General features: G+C 39.3%; 1 protein-coding gene across 2 annotated transcripts; it reads right to left on the bottom strand.

Moving 5' to 3' along the window:
- Positions 1 to 744: 744 nt before the first annotated feature.
- LOC121853890 lies at positions 745 to 7,182 on the bottom strand. 2 transcript variants are annotated; one of them, XR_006086422.1, is made up of 5 exons: positions 7,035 to 7,182; positions 4,597 to 4,756; positions 3,339 to 3,594; positions 1,607 to 1,739; positions 745 to 1,296 (listed from the first exon to the last, which is right to left on the bottom strand). XR_006086422.1 is itself a non-coding variant. In XM_042348271.1 (4 exons), exons 2-4 carry the CDS (start codon positions 4,703 to 4,705, stop codon positions 1,194 to 1,196), a joined length of 345 nt encoding a protein of 114 aa, XP_042204205.1. In that variant the 5' UTR covers positions 4,706 to 4,756; positions 7,035 to 7,182; the 3' UTR covers positions 745 to 1,193. The 2 variants fall into 2 exon arrangements, 1 of the variants encoding a protein (XP_042204205.1); XM_042348271.1 differs by lacking the exon at positions 3,339 to 3,594.
- Between the last annotated feature and the right edge of the window lie 11,696 nt (positions 7,183 to 18,878).

The raw sequence follows: 18,878 nt of genomic DNA on the forward strand, positions 1-18,878 counted from the left end.
TAGGGATAATATTTCTCCTGTTTTCGTTCACCTGATTTGAAATTTTAAACCCTCTTTATACAGTTAAGACAAGGTATTGGAGGGAAGTTTTATAAACAAACCATAGTGGCTACCAGTGTCTGACGGGATACTGTAAACGTAAATTGAGAACATGTCATAAGGATATAATACTGATGAGTCATGGTAGAAATTTAATGTTGCCGACAGAGGGGTGGAGGAATGTGTGCCCCAGAAGACGAGAGGGGAAAGCAGAAGAAAGTCCAATTGGATGAATAATTCACCAACGAGAGCTATTAGGAGAAGATGCAAGCTCTGGTAGAAATAACAAGACGCCAAGAGTTACACGAACTACGTGACATTAAAGAGACATAGACTAGCTAGACCAGATAGGACATGAAACTAGCGAGATGAGACTCCGAGGAGACTGTAAGATATGATCTGAAACCCAAATCATCACATGTGTACACCAGAGGTACAGTGAAAATGAGAGATACTGTTAGGCGCCTGAAGGACGGAAGTGACCGAGTTATAGCAGTTGATAATATAACAATACATTATATGAATACAGTACATGACATCAGTGATCACACAAGAGACACTTGAAGACAAGCCAGTTCCCTTCATTGTCACCATTGACGTCATACCATTAACATGGTAAATTCTGGATCACAATACTTATAAAAGAACTGTATTGAAGTCTGCGTGAAGAAGGAAAACGAATAAGGTCGTAGGAGAAGTATTTATTTACCAGCAATTCAGTTTTATTTCGAGTAGTCTGTCTGACACAGTCAGAAAAACGTTTTATTAAGCTCAATATTACTAAAATCTAAATAAAACAGAAGAAAAATTTAATTTACATTGTTTAATATCCTGCTCTAATATATTTTCAGAGATAAAGACTTGGTAACTAATGTATAGGAAGCTAAAAGGCTACTTTCAGCAGTTTCACTGTTACAGAAAGACAAACATAAAATCTTAGTAAACTACACAACTTTACATCAGAAGTAATTTACTGTGCTTTATGGCTCGCTCAATGTAGAAAACAAAGTTTGTTTTTGAATATAGAAATGTTCTCATATAACCTAACAAAATATACTAAAAACAACTCTCGAGGTCATAGTAGAGGTTCAGACACCGAAAAGTCCCACACGATTTCTATCCTTAATGGAGGGTCACTTACTCTCCTCCAAGAACTAGGTTGGGGATTTCGGACAATCGTAGAAGAGACGCGCGCAGTCCTCCAGGGCAGCACCAGCCTCCTGTGCCTTTCTGAACTCTAGACCACTGATGGACGGACTGGAAGCAAGGCAAGAGGTTCTTCACATTCAATATTTCCATTTGTTATTTGCATATACTTCATATATGTAATGGTGCAAAACTGATATGAATTACACCTCAGGTAAATCAACAAGAAAATGTTAATACAACATTCTTTCAAAATTTGCGGACATGGTACGTAATAAACATGTGAGAGACGTTCTATGTGAGGAGCTGTATGGTATCTCATCTGTTATACTACTGGTGCAAACTCACCAAATATAATACAGGAGACACTCACCTCATAATAAAGGAATCACTCACCTAATACGTCATACAAGATACTCACCTCATATACTGGACGAGGGAAGCTAAGATGGGCATCCTGGAGGAGGCTCGCTGTAGCTCACACACGGTGCGTCTCCGACAGGCTACGTCCTCCACCCCTAGTATGGCGAGAGCCGAATTCCTCTGCGTCGATACTGAAAGGCGACAAGAATACCTTAGCCCCAGCCCTCTAACCTTAGCCTAACTGCTTTTGATTAATAAATGATAATAATAATAATAATAATAATAATAATAATAATAATAATAATAACAATAATAATAATAATAATAATAATAATAATTAACGGTTTATTGAAAGAGCATAGCAGCCAGAAGGCTGAAAATATACAGTTACATGATTGGGGAATGGGTTTCGATTTACAGATAATATACAAGTAACATAAGTGATACAAATAAGATATATAATAACTAGATGGGGAAAAGCTCAAACTACAGGGCATTTCAACATAGTGACAGTGCAAGAAGTAGGATATACTGGGAATGAATACACTGGTTTATTACAAGTTATTGATAATTTGTACAGTGATTGGGACTGGGCTGTTCTTATAGCGATCAGTTCGTGCACGTATGGGCTGGATGCGGTTGTGGTATCGAACAGCAATTCCCGGGCTAGGGATCTCAGGTGGTAGTAGGAGCCGGTGTCGAGGATGGTGCAGAAGCTTCCTACCAAATTTGCAGATGAGGTCGTGGTGACGGTCAGTGAGAGTCGAAAGGGTCAGTGTGTTGGGCTCTTCTTCATATGTGGAGTAGGAAGGGGAGAGCATAATCTTGCATGCCCACTTTTGCACTTTTTCTAGGTGTTTACGTTGTGTGGCATTTAGGGAGGAAGACCAGGTAGGGGAGGCATAGGTGAGCTTGGGAAGTATGAATGTTGAGTAAACACTGAGGAGCTCGGGTGCAGGAACTCCGAGGGACTTGAGTCGGCGGAGGAGGTGGTGATGGAAACTGGAGGATTTGACAACTTCACTGACGTGTGGTTTCCAATTTAGTTTGTTGTCTATGGTGACGCCGAGGAGCTTAGTGGAATCTACAACTTGGAGTGTGTTGGGACCTAAAGTAATGGAAGAGGGTGGGACAATGTCGGAGGAGAGGTTGATGTGCATAACCATGGTCTTGGTATGGTTGATGGTGACGTGGTTGTTGGTGGCCCAGTTTTGGAGACTGTTCAATAAATCCTGAAGGGCGGTATAGTCGGGAGCAGAATTGTTAACGCTAATCCCAATGGTGGAGTCGTCGACATATTACGTTAGTCTTCCCTGACTCTTCCTCAAGTCTAGCTGAAATGCATCTTATTCTGGCAGAGCCTGGTCTAATATGTGACGATTTCTAAAATGACACACACACACATATATTTGTTTCAGTACCAACTCACTCATTATCAGAAAACTCTCATCTATTGTGACAATACTTTCTTGGTATTTTAATCAATAGTTTATTTGTATTATTTTTGCACTAGTAATTAGACAACAAGTAAATAACTTCCATAATGTCCTTAACGTCCTTTAAGATGTATAGGCTATTTCTATTATTCTAATGAATATAATCATATTCGTATTGTAATGACTAAAAATTCTGTACATTGTATATTCTGGGAATTTTAAATATCTAAGGAAGGGTGGAGCTCTCTACATTAACTTGGCCACACATGACTCGTGTGGGCGAGCAGGGAGGCAAGAAATTGATTGGATGGGGAATCCTTGCCTGTGATCATCTTGGAGGAACAACTATCATACCTGTTGAGAACCCTCGTGAGGAGAGACACACTGCCCATCATGGCTCGGGGATACGGCCGTCGTCTGTGATAATCGTAAAAACTGGGTCGGTGGAAGTTGTAGATGTCGTTCCTGTCTTTATAACCATCCTCCTCTTCCTCCTCTGTCGTTTCTAGTGCGCTAAGGGTGCCAAGGGCGAGCTCGCGGAACAGGAGACAACCTCCGACCACGATGAGCATGGCAGTGCCCATCCTAAACAAATCAACGATGATCGCATCTGTACAAGGAGAGGTGTTTGAGCCGAGTTGCTAACACTGTTATATTCAGCAACTGCTCCAACAGCTATAAGTTATCACTGGGTGAGGCCACTACCAGCATTTCTTTTCGTGATTCAGAAAAGGTTACAAGCAAAGACAGAAACAAGACATGGATCATAGATGGCAGAGGGGAGGGAGGGTGAGAGAATCAGCTGTACACGTGATGACTACTTGGAGTTTCTGCTTATCACTTCTTATAACAATACTTCGTATCTGCTAACACATATTAATAACAACAACATACAGTTAATCTAACAACACTTGCGACTAATGACCTTAAGTACCCACATCCACTGCGTATCATCGTCCATATAAGATACACATTGATCTTGACATCTGTTATCACTTACGAAAGACAGTTACTGGTTTCTAACATTTGCAATAATTATTCATCATAATCTGCATAGTATTGACTATAAAATGAGCTAGACTCCACATACTGAACATTTTGGTAACCAGGACAGATATGCTATCAACACTTAAAGATTTCCTGACAGAAAGTGAACTTCAAATTTCATATGTTTAGTTGGTATCAGTTATTCATAAACAAGAAGCTCTCTTTTTTTTAACCCGGCATTATTGAAGATGTTTTCGGGATTGTAATTATTTTTTTTTAACGAGAAAAAATTCATTAGGTGTGAAAGTAAGGATAAACTACTATGAAACACTTAAGAAAAGCAAGAGGCTGTTCTTCTGGGAGACTTTTTATGTTTGGTATGATCCAGTTAATATTACCGGGACCATAACTCACTATGCAAGTCGGTTTTTTTTCCTTTTCTTCGCTCAGTTGTTGGTTTCTCTTAAAATCAGACAGAGCTTCTCTATGCATTCTCTTAATTAGCCGGGGTGTGGGCCTAAAACACACCTTACATTAAAACCTTTCAGTAACCTGGTGTATATCTAAAGCAATTCATATAGAAACCATAGCAACTCTTTCTATAATGAACCTCCACCGTGCCCACCTGATATGATCTTGTACTCTGGCTCCAACACGTCACTTTTATTTGATGTAGCGGAGGAGCAAGTCGCCAGGCAGGCCACCACCAGTATCGTCACCAGCGCCCGCGTCATCCTTCACCAACACCAGAAGAGGAACTCTTGTAGGACGTGATGCTGACAGATCTGGTCAGGGAGAGAAAGAGCAAGAACTTTCGATACACAAGTATAATGGAAACTGGTCGAATGTTTACAAGGGAAATTTGAAAAGTATGAGAGTGAAAATAAGTACACTTTGAGGACAGTGCCTGGAGAGGACATCTCAAGTGACTTGTCAACCAGGAGTCAGTGCTAAGACTCACAAAAAGCCGAAAATGTGACAGAGCTAACTCTTTCGGGGCGAGAGTTATGAACTCTTGGACTAATTTAAGTGTTGTGACGACACCGAGTGTGAATTCATTTATAACCAAACTTGACCAACCCTGGAGCAAGTTCATGTTCAGGTACAATCAAAGACAAAGTCGTGTCGCGGTTTTGTCCGAAGATTAAATATAACTCTTGAAACATTAGAGAGAGCCCCCTACCACAAGGCAGAGCGCACCAAAAGTTTAGCCCTTTGGCATATGTTTTAACCAAATTTCACGACACGACTTTTGTATTTCACTGTACTTGTACTGTACATCCGGGAGCCAATGCATGACCAGAACTTGCTAACAGTTGTTCATCGATGATGTGCGGATGTTTTTTGAAAAAAAAAAAGATACCGGCGAGTGAACTACCTTGTATAAAGTAAACTCTGATTTCTAACTTTATGCCATAAAACAAGTACCACTGAAACCTCAAAAGGATAAACATAACAAGCACTACTACTTCTGAAAAGGGTGCAGTGGCAGAATGGATGCAGCGCTTACCTCCTGTCATAAGTCACTGGTTCTCAATCTAATTTTGCATTCAGAGAAAGCGATGGTGGTTGATCTCAGTGCCGGCCACGCTGTCTTATTGTGTACCATAAAAATAGCTTAGTCCACGGTGTGCTTTATCCACTTACTTTTATTATTGATGATGAAAATCTGAGACGTTAATATTCTATTGTAATTTTGTTCTGTCTAGTGACCATTTCTCTAAACTCTGAAAGAACATAAGGCGAAGAAGAGAACTGGAAAGTAAAGGTTCATTTTGTAATTCCCTCCACGACGTCACCCAGCTATTACAGACCACAGCGACCCAGTGATCACACCAGGCGGTGAAGTCTAGATCTTGTCAAGGTTCACGACAAGAATTGAGAATTTTATAAAGACGCATGACGATAAGTTCAGAGAGACGTGCCTTCCTCTTCGTGAAATTGTAGCAGTTTTTTTTATAAACACTCAGAGACGCCTATTACACTATTCGAAAAGCAAAATTCTATCAAACTTGATGACGTATCTAGAAGAATGAGTCAAACTATGTGCTTGTCACTATCTATAAGAAGAATCTGGATCAAATATTGTTGAAACGGTTGGTTAATTCCCAATTAACCATGTTAGTTCACATATATTATATTGGGCTTTAGTAACGAAACCCAATTGAAGTTTCTTGTTTTATTATAAAAGTATTATGTTTATATAATTCCTGAGTGTAGGTCAACCGTAAGTTCCACTATTTATGAGTGATGAGAAAGGACGGCGTTTATGTAATATAAACGTGGATCAACGTCCGTTCGATATTAGTTGGTGTGAGTGACTTTGAGTAGTGACCCATCGAGGGAGAACGGAATTGGGAATTCCCCCCCCCCCCTCGAGGGAAGACGAGCCATCCACTGTGGCTCTCAAATAACGTCTTCCTCTAGTCAAGGATATCAAACTACTGCTCGCTTCAGGTGGCCAGAGAGCCGGCTACTTATGCCTTTACTCAGCATAGTATGATGCAGCTTCCCTTGGGCACACCTTATCACGTGCATTGAACATGTCACCTCATAGCCAGTGGAAAGTTACAGGGGATGAATCTGAATATAAATTAGATGTAAGTAACCCATTTATATAATACTTTCTGTTGATGAGACAGGGGCCATTACATTGTCACCACATTAAAGATCTGGCAAATAGTTGAGTAGTACTAAGAACAAACTTCAATTTATTTCGTAAACTAGAGATAAATGCAAAATATATATTTTTATTCTTAAGGAAATTTATATCGATCCATATATAGGAACGATAAGACAAGCTAAAAAGGATATCATTATACCTAACCAAATCTAACGTAATTTAAGTATACTGTAGTTTGGTTATCACAACAAAAATAAAAACGTCTGTTACGTTTTAAGTTTCAAGACGATTTTACCTAATTAAAATAACACATTATGTTAAATATATATGTTTTATATTTAAGATGATTTCGTTTACACGTCTTCTGGTATCTATATATTTCACTACAGGTTCACACTACAGTACACAGCGTTGTTACCAGATGGCCTCATTGTTCTTACCTCCAGGGAAATCAACCAGTTTTACCAGGTAGTGACTTCACCGTCAATATCAAGAAGCACGTAATCCTATCACTAGTGTATGAGTGTGAAGTTCCACCCCAGTATACTGTAGATCCCTGAGGCGCGAGGGGCCTGCTACGTACACCAACACCCAGATTCAACTGAATGAAATTACTCTTCACCTGTCCAGTATCAAAATCACAATCTTAACGCTCTAAAGGTTGTGGTATATGATGGTATCAGTTAATAAATTTCCTAAAACGACGTTGCATAAATTTCGGCTTACATCTGAAACATTGACTGTATTAACCATTGTCAATAATACCTGTTTACTATAATCATTTGTTCTGGTGGTATATTGCATCCCGCCTCACGAGATCACCAACCCCCTGATGTTCCGGGTTATGAGGTGTCGAGTTTCAGTGCAAGTGTCCTCCCGGGAAGGTAACTCCAGCATATGATGGTATTAATAAAGTATAATTTTTATTATAAGTAAATAAATAAATAAATAAATAAATAAATAAATAAATAAATAAATATATATATATATATATATATATATATATATATATATATATATATATATATATATATATATATATATATATATATATATATATATATGGTATCTAAAGCCACTTCTTGGGGTTGTAGAATATGCTTATAAAATGGCCATCTTGTTCAGTGTGAACTAAAACTTATAATAAGTTTGTGGCAACAAAGCGCGTCTTGTTACACCACACCGGCAAGAGGTGACACCATTTCTCTATGAATTTACACACACACACACACACACACACATATATATACACACGCACGCGCGCGCGAAATTCTTGTTGAATAGGGAAATATTTCTGTATCTACTTTTATAACTCAGTGGTAAATCATTCGTATATGGTAAAATTTGTTCTGCTCCATTCATGGCGTCGTTTACTGCAATAAGATAGCAGAATTATGCCTAAAATGATTAGGTTAGGTTAGGTTGTATTAAATTATTCATTTATAAGTATCATTAATATCTAACTGATTGTTTTATGTATATATACTGCAGTATATACTAATAACATATCTAATCACATAACTATAATGGTTGCCCTTCTGGTACGAGGATGGCCGGCCCAAGGGCCACCTAGTCGTGAATTTGTTTAACGTGTAGAAGCTGTCGCCAACACAACAACCACACCCTAAATTAACGAGTTACATGACCCAGTGTCAAGGAATAATCCGAGAAGACCGGACAACTCGCCAACTCCACTGGCTAACCATTACCTCAGAACACGATCTGCAAATCGATTAACATCCGGGTCCCCAATTACTGCTGGGTAGATACAGGCAAATGGCGTAAAATGAAAACAAAACAAAACATAGTTTCACCTTGCTCGATAATCGAACCCGGGTCCACTGGCTTGCGAGGCGAGCATGCTGACCATTACACCACAGGTCCCCAAAATAACTAAAAAAATATTTTTTTTCTCGTGCTGGTCAAGCCCCGACCATTTGTTAGCTAGACCCCCGGACAACTCTTTCGGAGCTTCGCCAACACGTCGTATTTGTATTATTATATCGACCTAATTATATGTTACAAAGTCACTTGTGAGTTTTTCAAAGTTCTTTTTGATAATGTTTACTTATTCTAAAGTAAATGTCAACAAATAGATTACTTAAATAATACGAAAACAGACAAATAAAAATGGAACTTCACCTAATATATATTGTATGTTACACTAAACATGGATAATTGACGATTAGTGATAGCTTCTATGTATTTCTTTTTTTGGAAACGTTTTACAGGCCATAAACGATCCTGTAGATCATAAATACGTATTCATATAAATGAATACCTTCATACTAAACCTAACCTAACCTACTTAAAGTATAATTTAACCATCATATGACAGTAAACGACATTTTAACTGAAACAGACATAATTTTTATTATATACGAATTAATCTAATTAAGTTGTAATAATAAAACCAAAAAGTTCTCACTATTTGACTAAAACGACTGATGATTTGTAAAAGCTTAGTCGTAGACTATATAACCTGGCCATTAAAGTAAATATGGATAATTGCCTAATATCGATAATTTCTATGCATTATTTTAAGCTTTAACTAGCCATCGGAGATCATGTAATAATAATAGTAATAATAATAAACGGTTTATTAATAGAGTTGCAGACGGTGGCTGAAAATATACAAACTTACATGTAATTTAGACATAAAAATATACATTCGATACATTTACAGGGCTGGACCCTCCTGTCCCACCACCAGTCCACCACCCTATTCACCCCTCACTGAGCCCACCAATGACCCTCCGTCTTGCAGTGACTGGAAAACAAGTAAACGGGATGCAATCTCCTAAACCTTCATAACCCATTAAAACCTCACTACGCCACACAGTACGGAGTGTTGTGAGAGGAGGAAGTTCTCCACTGTTATACACTTTCACCTCCAAAAACACACTTGTAAACTTTCATTTTTATACTTTTTCTATGGTCAGTTCGTCAGTGAGTCACGTGTCTTGGGCCTCATCCTTGACGAACAGGATACAGTCCACACCTATTATTTGGCTAGTCTTCATGTCGGGAGAGAGTGACAGACAAACAGACACATAGACAGACAGAGGACCGAGGAGAAAGAATCTTGTTTAAATTCAGCTTCTCTATCTTGCACAAGACAAGTCAAATAAGATCAGCGCTGTGTCACGGTTCTGTGTCTTCCATCCACTCATGTCAGTTGAAGCATCTCCGTGACACCCACCTTGACTCCCTATAACATTTTGGATTTTTTGTTTTATATATACGTTATATATATATATATATATATATATATATATATATATATATATATATATATATATATATATATATATATATATATATATATATATATATATATATATATATCATGTTAGCTGTTTATTGTTGTCACGTAGAAAATGATAACGTTTTAGACATTTAGTTTTGTTATACATACGATGGTGATAATAACATAGTTACGTGTTCTCAAGCCACATCTGTAGAACCGCCAAAGTACCAAACTCTACCTATTATAAACGGGACATATCATAGATTGAATATTGAGTTTACATTCTGAAATTTAAAAATTACAATTTAATTATTTTTAAAAGTGCAGAAATATTAAGATGTTTATAAAAGCTCTAACTGAGTTGATGTGTATTATGATTAACTCCACAAACACAACAAAATATATTTATCAGATTAATCTCTTAGTCCACGAGTCACTGCCCTTGTATTATCCAGAATGTAGCGACGTTTGCCTTAATTACTAATTTGACCACATGTGAGTCCTGGTCTTATAGTATTATGGTGGATGTCAACGCGGGTTTACCACGTGTACAGTACACACGTGACAAATCAGTGATATCTTATGAGAACGTATTCACAAGTTCAGATTCAATGGCGAACAAAGCCGCAACCAACCCTCCTTAATACAAGTTGGTGGTCAGAGTGCACATAAAAAATACACCTGGCGTTGTCGATACTGGTTAGATGGATTAATTTCTAAAATTCGGGAATTAGCTGGTTCCACACTGTGCCTGAAGGTGTATATATTGACTAACCAGCTGAACCTGCTGTAGGCAATTTGTTATGCACCCGATCTCTTTTTAGTTATAGGAAATATGTATGCTGTATGGCAGGCTAACATTTCCTAAACGCAACTGTTCAGGGTGTAGGATGTATTGAATAATTTTCTTCAAATTAGGGGAACGTTCTTGGACATTCTCATATTTAACATGAATTCTTTTCGTTATCTGATTGGGAGGAATGTCTCCCCGGCACCGACAAATGGCCAATTGAAACAGCAGTTCTCCATTCACCAAAATAATCACAATCAATAATCAAGAGTATGGCAGAAAAACAACACTCCACTTCTGTTCCCTATTATTTATTTTCTCAGAACTTAACCGTACATATTCTAGGAGATTAATTTCTTCTCTATCAGTTATAAAGTCAGTCCAGCATAACTGACAGTGTATCAACTATCTCTTTGCTGACCCATTCTGTTGTAGCGCCGTAATAACATTATAACGTCAATGTTGCCAGATCAGGTATTAATTTTTCTAGACCTCACACAATGAAAATTTAAAAGCATACGCTGTGCCAGAACATTTGTATTCATGTTTTAAAAATAACTTGATAGTTTAATTAATAATTGAAGGTATTGTTGACTTTATAGCTTTATTTATCCCACATAATTGTACACGGCATATATAAAAAAGTACTGTAGATACATATTAAGACTACCTGCCCCACCGTGAGCTGCCGTCCTAAGCCATGCATGTCCTGGTTGGCTATTCGATATCCGGCCTATGCAATATAAAGATATTGGGACGCAGACGTAGCGTAGGATGAAAACAAACATATTATACGAACAAAGACGCACAAGTTCATACAATCTCAAACTCACCATTGCACATATTCAACCAAAGAAACACACACAAAACACATACTACTGAAAAACGAACCAATCACGACACCAAGGTCAAAATTAACTCACTGAAGAATACCGAGTATTTATCCACAAGTTTCACCAACATGCCCATTATGAATCTTTGGATAATTCGTGTAATAAGGATAATTCTGGGTAATTTGAGGAGTTCAGGTTATATGAGTTCTGGAGTGGCTGGCTACCACAAAGGAAGCGCTGAATCTGTATCGAGAGTTCTGAGTGGCTGGGCACCACAAACGAAGCTCTGAATCAGGAGTCGAGCTTGAGCCACATTTCTCTGAACCATCTGTGATTTTTTGCTGATCAGCTGAATAAAAACGTTTCCCATTATTCCTGCAGAAGCAATCCAGTTTTTCTGTTCGTGAGCATTTACATGTAATATCCGGTCCTTGGTCATTACAAGAGCGCATGTTAGATAGAAGTTTCTGATCGCGGTTCAGTGCCTGGGAGTCGAGCCTCAGCTGTCACTTTAAAGGCATCAGTACTTATGGTGTCAAATTAAGCAAAACAAATATGGCCACGCCAGCCATCCGATTAAGTGTTATTACTAAGGTTCCGTGCGACGCTTTATATCATGTGCTTCAACACCACAAGAGCCGCATGTTCGTACTGGAGATATTCAGTGTGTGGCGGAGATGTGGGACGAACTTTAGACCAGGGACAGCCAGACGTGGAGGAGTGAGCTGTCAGTAGTGAGACGGTCGAGGCGATTAGTGGATGTGACGGAAGTAAAATCGCTTTACAAAAATGCTATAAAATTACTACATCCAGTTGCTCGGCGATTATAAAATACAGACGCCATCATGTGTGTTGCGTTGAAAAATATAAGGTATGTTGCTGTGTATATCTCCTTACAACTTATTTCTCCATTCTATGTCAATTCGATAAAGCCCATTAATTGTATAGAAATGTTGATGACTGGGACTTAATTATACTGAATGATCTTGACAGCTTCACTGGGGTAGCATTCCATTTCAACGTGACGGTTGTAGGAGCTTAAGGTTAGGTACCAGAACAAAGGCTACCTTCACCCACGCTGATTAATCCTACCTTCCCTAGACCATTATCCGGTTTAGCACGGCACGGAGTCTTTTAACACGGCTTAGAGGATTATGAACATTAGATTAACACCTAATCGTGTCCATGATCAAACCTTATAAGTGGTTGTTCCCAGTCGGCGTAATAGAGATGTCTTAACTGTACATTATTATGCCTTCAGTCTTCATTGGTGTATTCATAAGTGTTCTAAGTGGTCTATGATTGTCGGGGAACAAAATGTAAACAGCACTTTTAGGCTAAACGTATATAATAATATAAGCAACTAACTGACTCAGCGCAGCTAAACTCAGCTTCCGACATTAGCCAATTACGGAAGATTATTAGGCACCCAATCAGATATTATTTATTATTCACAGTGCCACTTGGTGGGGGGGGTAGGATAATTAATCTACAGGTGATATAGATGGGCTGTTGCTGCATCTTCGTGATTTCATAACTTTATCTTTGTTTAAACCAAACACGATTTCTATGAGCGTTTTAAATCCCAGTGTAAGAGGCGGTGTTACCTTTTGTTCACCTGACTCTCAAATATTGTGTAGCCAGGAACAATCAGATCCATCTTGAGCACACTGGGGCTGATCATCAGGAGGAATGGTGGTGGTGGGGAAGTGTCTGTGGTGGTGGCGGTGGGGAATTGTTTATAGTGGTGATGGTGATGAGGAAGTGGTGGTGGTGAGGACGTGTCTGTAGGTGGAGAAGTGTTTATAATGGTGGGGAAGTGTCTGTGGTGATGGTGGGGAAGTGGAAGTGTCTGTGGTGGTGGCGGTGGGGAAGTGTTTATAGTGGTGGGGAAGTGTCTGGGTTGATTGCGGTGGGGAAGTGTCTGTGGTGGTGGTAGGTAACTCACTTGCCAACCTCCAATCACCAGTGTAAAGGTGATATTTTCGACAAGTAGAATAATATATTTTTGTGCTATAAATTAATACAAAGTCAAGTGAAGTGTAATGGTCAAATAGATAGTTTACTTTCTATTGTCACCGTATTTACTGTGGTGGGAAAAAAGTATTTGTGACCTTCGCAAGATATTCACTAATATTTAGGGAAATGAAGAAGAGAAATTAAAGAACATCACTATCAGAAAAGAGGATGTTCTTAAGAAGATAAATAAATTAAAGAAGACAATATCCCCAGGGCCGGTTGAAATTTTCCCCCAAGTTTTGAAAGAGTGTAAGGAACAGATTAGCGGACCCCTCGTAAATTTATTTACAAAATCATTAGACACGGGAGTTGTGCCAGACTTGTGGAAACAGGCAAATGTAGTACCCATATTCAAATAGGGTGACAGAACATTAGCGTCAAATTACCGGTCTATTAGTTTGACGTCAGTAGTGGGGAAATTTCTTGAATCAATTATAGCAAATAACATCCGATCGCATTTAGAGAAAAACAAATTAAGCTTCGATTCTCAACAAGGGTTTACAAAGAGAAATTCTTGTCTAAAAATCAGGTGACGTTTTTTTAAGGAAAGTCTTCGAGGTAGTAGATAATGACGAAAATTACGATGTTATTTACTTAGAATTTAGTAAAGTGTTTGACAGAGTACCGCATCAGAGGCTTCTGAGAAAAGTTAACGCTCATGGTATCGAGGGGAAAGTTTTAAATTGAATAAAATCATGGCTTACCGATAGAACACAGAGGGTCAGCGTAGATGGTGTTATATCTGAGTGGGGCTGTGTAACCAGTGGGGTTCCCCAGGGGTCAGTACTGGGCCCACTCTTGTTCATAATCTACATAAACGATCTAGATACTGGGATCAGCAGTGACACAAGTAAGTTTGCGGATGACACCAAAATAGGGCGGCAGATTAATTCAGGGAAGGATGCAAATGCACTACAGGAGGATTTAAATAAACTGCAGGAGTGGTCAGTAAAATGGCAAATGAAATTCAACACCAGCAAGTGCGGCGTAATTAAAATTGGAAGAACAAATACTGTCAATATATACAGCCTTAACAACATCAACATAGAGACGTCGACTTGTGAAAGAAACTTAGGGGTACTTGTAAGCACGGACCTACGGCCTAGAAAACAGTGCGTTAATGTTCGAAATAAGGCAAACAGAGTATTAGGTTTTATATCTAGAAGTGTAAGTAATAAGAGTGCAGAGGTCTTATTGCAACTATATCTTGCGCTAGTCAGGCCGCACCTCCATTATGCTGTTCAGTTCTAGTGCCCTTATTATAGAATGGATATCAATTCACTGAAGTCGGTGCAGCGAAGAATGACGAAAATGATTCCGTGACTTAGAAACCTTCCATATCAAGGTAGGTTAAATAAACTAAATTTGCATTCCCTAGAAAACCTTCTTTTAAAGCTTTCCAGCGTTCCAGCACTTACTACAAAGTTGCTAAGCTTGTTCCATTCGTCCACCACCTAAACTTATCCAATTAAAATCCGTTGCTACGAGTCCTATCCTGCTCGGATATTAAAAGAACTTTATCTATATCTCCTCTATTGATTACTTTCACCCACTTAAATACTTAAGTACTTCACCACAATCACTTCACCACAATCGCTTCACCATCACCACAGTCACTTAACCATCACCAAAATCACTTCGCCACAATTGCTTCACCACATTCACCAAAATCACTACAGTCTACACTATCACCATAATCACTTCAATTGTGTCTTATAAAAACTAACGCACATTATAGAAATATTGCCCAGGCGTTTAGTATCTTAACCGCGGTTCATTAGGCTAGTTACCGTGGGTGATGTAATTATATAAACATAATGTTTGTAGCCCACATTAATATAAGTATTACAGTCTGTTTGACGGGCTAATACATTATTATAATGTACCATCCATTTCTATATTTATCATTTTTGGAAGTTGCTGTTCAGGTTTTAATCACCAGTAATTAGATATTTATAATAACGTAGATATGAGGAAAAATATTGAAAAATACGAGGACGGAAATCACATTTACTTTTAATATTTACCAACACAGGTCATACAGAATATCAATAGCCTGTCCAATGTCCTCCCTTTTATATAGCCCCCTGGAGCCTTCTTTGGGACTGAGACACAAGGTTATATAGGTGGTTGGTTCCTCACAAACTGCTCACACTCGTCCTGGGTGTTGGAGGAGTCGGGCTCAGTGTTTAGCTTGTCTTCAGGTTCCCACACGGTCACGATCTGTTTCCAAATAGTCTCTTTAGGGTTGAGGTCTGGGTAGCACTCACAGTCATAGTAATCTCTTAACACAAGCAATGGCCCTATACAATATTATATTTGTGATATTAAATGTTTCAATAAAAATACAACATTATTATTCAATTGGGTAAAGGAAAAGTTGTATTGTTTAACTGAAAGAAACTTATTGAATATGGACCTGGAGATTTAGAAGGCCAGTCCAAAAGGTCAATTTCATTCGACCTTTCCTCTGACCAGCGCTTCATCTCTCGTGCCGTGTGAACAGGGCAGTTATCAAAGAAGTGAACAATATACATCAAACATAATTTGTTAACACTTATATCATGAATTTGCGCCTTCATATAGGTAAAAATACGCGACTTAGAAAAATAAAATAGGCGAGTGTGGAGGCACGGATGGTGGGCAGCTCGAGGCAAACGTCAGAGATGATGATGGGTCATGTAAACTGTTGTACACTGAAGAGGAAAAATAAGAGATAACTGTATTATATACTGATGGAAAAAAGAACAAAATATTGGTATTGAGAGAAAGGTGTTTGTTGATCAAGTAACCCAAATTAAGGAGCACATTTCAGTATTAATAGTATGGATAGATCTACGTAGTATTAGTTAAGGGCTGCAAATTGGTGCCATCTTTTACTGTAATACTACAAAACTAATACCGTATGTTGGAGTTTGATAAACTTTTTATAGGAGCAACTTTTCTAGACTATTGCAAATTCAAAACTGCAATTTAGAATATGTATGCCCTTTTTGACCCGGTCTAATGTTGACACTGGTGTATATACTATTCAACACAGTATGGTGGCTCACTGGCAAGGTACCTGTTGTGGATGATGGAGGCCTCGGGTTAGACTGCCAGAGGGACTAAAGTCGTGTTGAACTGGACGAGGCAGCGACAGGATTTTGAATGGTTCGTTAGTAAAATTTATGTTTTACCAGTGATGTTGGAGCTGGTGCAAAGGAATTACTCTACTATAGAGAAAGAAGCTGTGGCTCTGCTTATGGCGCTGGAAAAGTTTAACATATATCTTGGCAACACCTACCCGATAATTGTAGTTTACAGTGACCATAATTTATTACAGTTCAGAAGTCGAATGAAAAACACGAATCAGAGACTCAACAGAAGGTGATTAACTCTGCAGGGAAGGACTTGGTATGTATGTTGTGTAGGAGTGAGGGATGGACTTGGTATGTTGTGTAGGAGTGAGGGAAGGACTTGGTATGTTGTGTAAGAGTGAGGGATGGACTTGATATGTTGTGTAGGAGTGAGGGAAGGACTTGGTATGTTGTGTAGGAGTGAGGGAAGGAATTGGTACGTTGTTTAGGAGTGAGGGATGGACTTGGTATGTTGTGTGGGTGTGAGGGAAGGACTTGGTATTTTGTGTAAGAGTGAGGGATGGACTTGGTATGTTATGTGGGAATGAGGGATGGACTTGGCATGTTGTGTAGGAGTGAGGGAAGGACTTGGTATGTTGTGTAGGAGTGAGGGAAGGACTTGGTTTGTTGTGTAGGAGTGAGAGAGGTCATGGAATGTTGTATAAGAGCAAGAGATGGACTTGGTATGTTGTGTAGGAGTGAGGGAAGGACTTGGTATGTCGTGTAGGAGAGAGGGAAGGACTTGGTTGTTGTGTAAGAGTCAGGGATGGACTTGTAGTATTGTGTAAGAGTTAGGGAAGGACTTGGTATGTTGTGTAGGAGAAGGATGGACATGGTATGTTATGTGGGAGTGAGGGATGGACTTGGTATGTTGTGTAGGAGTGAGGGATGGACTTGTAGTATTGTGTAGGAGTGGAAGTTCTTGGTATGTCGTGTAGAATGAGAAGGACAGGATTGTTGTGTAGAGTGGGGATGGACTTGGTATGTTTTGTAGGAGGAGGGATGGACTTGTGGTATTGTGTAGGAGTGAGAGAGTTTGGTATGTTGATGTGGAGTGAGGGAAGGTTGGTATCTTGTAGGAGTGGATGGACTTGGGTATTTCTGTAGGAGTGAGGAATGGACTTCTAGTATTGTGGGGAGTGAGGATGGACAGGAAATGAGGGATGGACTTGGTATGTTGTGTAGGTGTGAGGATGGACTTGATATGTTGTGTGAAGTGAGGGATGGACTTGGTGTGTTGTGTAGGAGTGAGGAAGGACTTGGTATGTTGTTAGTTGTGAGGGATGGACTTGGAATGAAGTGTAGGAGTGAGGATGACTTGTTTGTACTGATATAGAGTGAGGGAAGGACTTGTAGTATTGTGTAGGGTGAGGGAAGGACTTGGTATTGTGTAGGGTGAGGGATGGACTTAGTATGTTGTGTAGGGGTGGGGAAGGAATTGCAGTGTGGTATTGGAGTAAGGTAAAGGACTAGTAGTTTGTGTAGAGTGAGGGCAGGACTTGTAGTTTTGTAGTAGAAGTGAGGAAGGAACTGAAGTGGTATTAGATGAAGGACTTGTAGTATTGTGTAAGAGTGAGGGCAGGACTTGTGTTTTGTGCATGAGTGAGGGCTGGACTTGTAGTTTTGAGGGTGAGGAAAGACTTGTAGTATTGTGTCAGGTGAGGGAAGGACTTAGTATTGTGGGAGTGAGGAATTGCAGTGTGTTTGGAGTGAGGGAAGGACTTGTAGCATTGTGTAGAGTGGGGAAGGTGCAGTGTGGTATAGGAGTGAGGAAGGACTTGTAGTTTGTGTAGGGAGTGAGGAAGGAATTGCAGTGTGGTATTGGGTGGGGGAAGGACTTGTAGTATAGTGTAAAGTGAGGGCAGGACTTGTAGTTTGTGCATGAGTGAGGGATGGACTTGGTTTTTTGATAGGAGGAGGAAAGACTTGTAGTATTGTGTCGAGAGTGAGGGAAGGACTTGTGAGTATTTGTAGGGTGAGGGAAGGACTTCAGTATTGATGTAGGAGGGGAAGGAATTGCAGTGTGGTATTGGAGTATGTGGAAGGACTTTAGTATTGTGTATGAGTGAGGGAAGGACTTGTAGTATTGAGTAGAGTGGAAGGACTTGTAGTATTTTGTCGGGGGTGAGGGAAGGACTTGTAGTTTGTGTGGAGTGAGGAAGGACTTGTAGTGTGGAGTGGGGGAAGGACTTCTAGTATTGTGTAGGGTGGGGGGAAGGACTTGTAATGTGTAAGGTGAGGAAGGAATTGCAGTGTGGTATTGGGTATGTGAA

The sequence above is a fragment of the Homarus americanus genome, unplaced genomic scaffold (assembly GCF_018991925.1).
Source record: "Homarus americanus isolate GMGI-L3 unplaced genomic scaffold, GMGI_Hamer_2.0 scaffold18703, whole genome shotgun sequence".
NCBI classification, from domain to species: Eukaryota; Metazoa; Arthropoda; class Malacostraca; order Decapoda; family Nephropidae; genus Homarus; species Homarus americanus.

Bases quoted from the DNA above. Each gene is read 5' to 3' on its own strand.
- LOC121853890 (XM_042348271.1), bottom strand. From the start codon at position 4,705: ATGACGCGGGCGCTGGTGACGATACTGGTGGTGGCCTGCCTGGCGACT. The intron at 1,740-4,596 runs GTGGGCACGGTG...GTCGCCTTTCAG, and splicing joins AGAGTACAAGATCATATCAG to TATCGACGCAGAGGAATTCG. The intron at 1,297-1,606 runs GTGAGTATCTTG...CCTTGCTTCCAG, and splicing joins TCCCTCGTCCAGTATATGAG to TCCGTCCATCAGTGGTCTAG.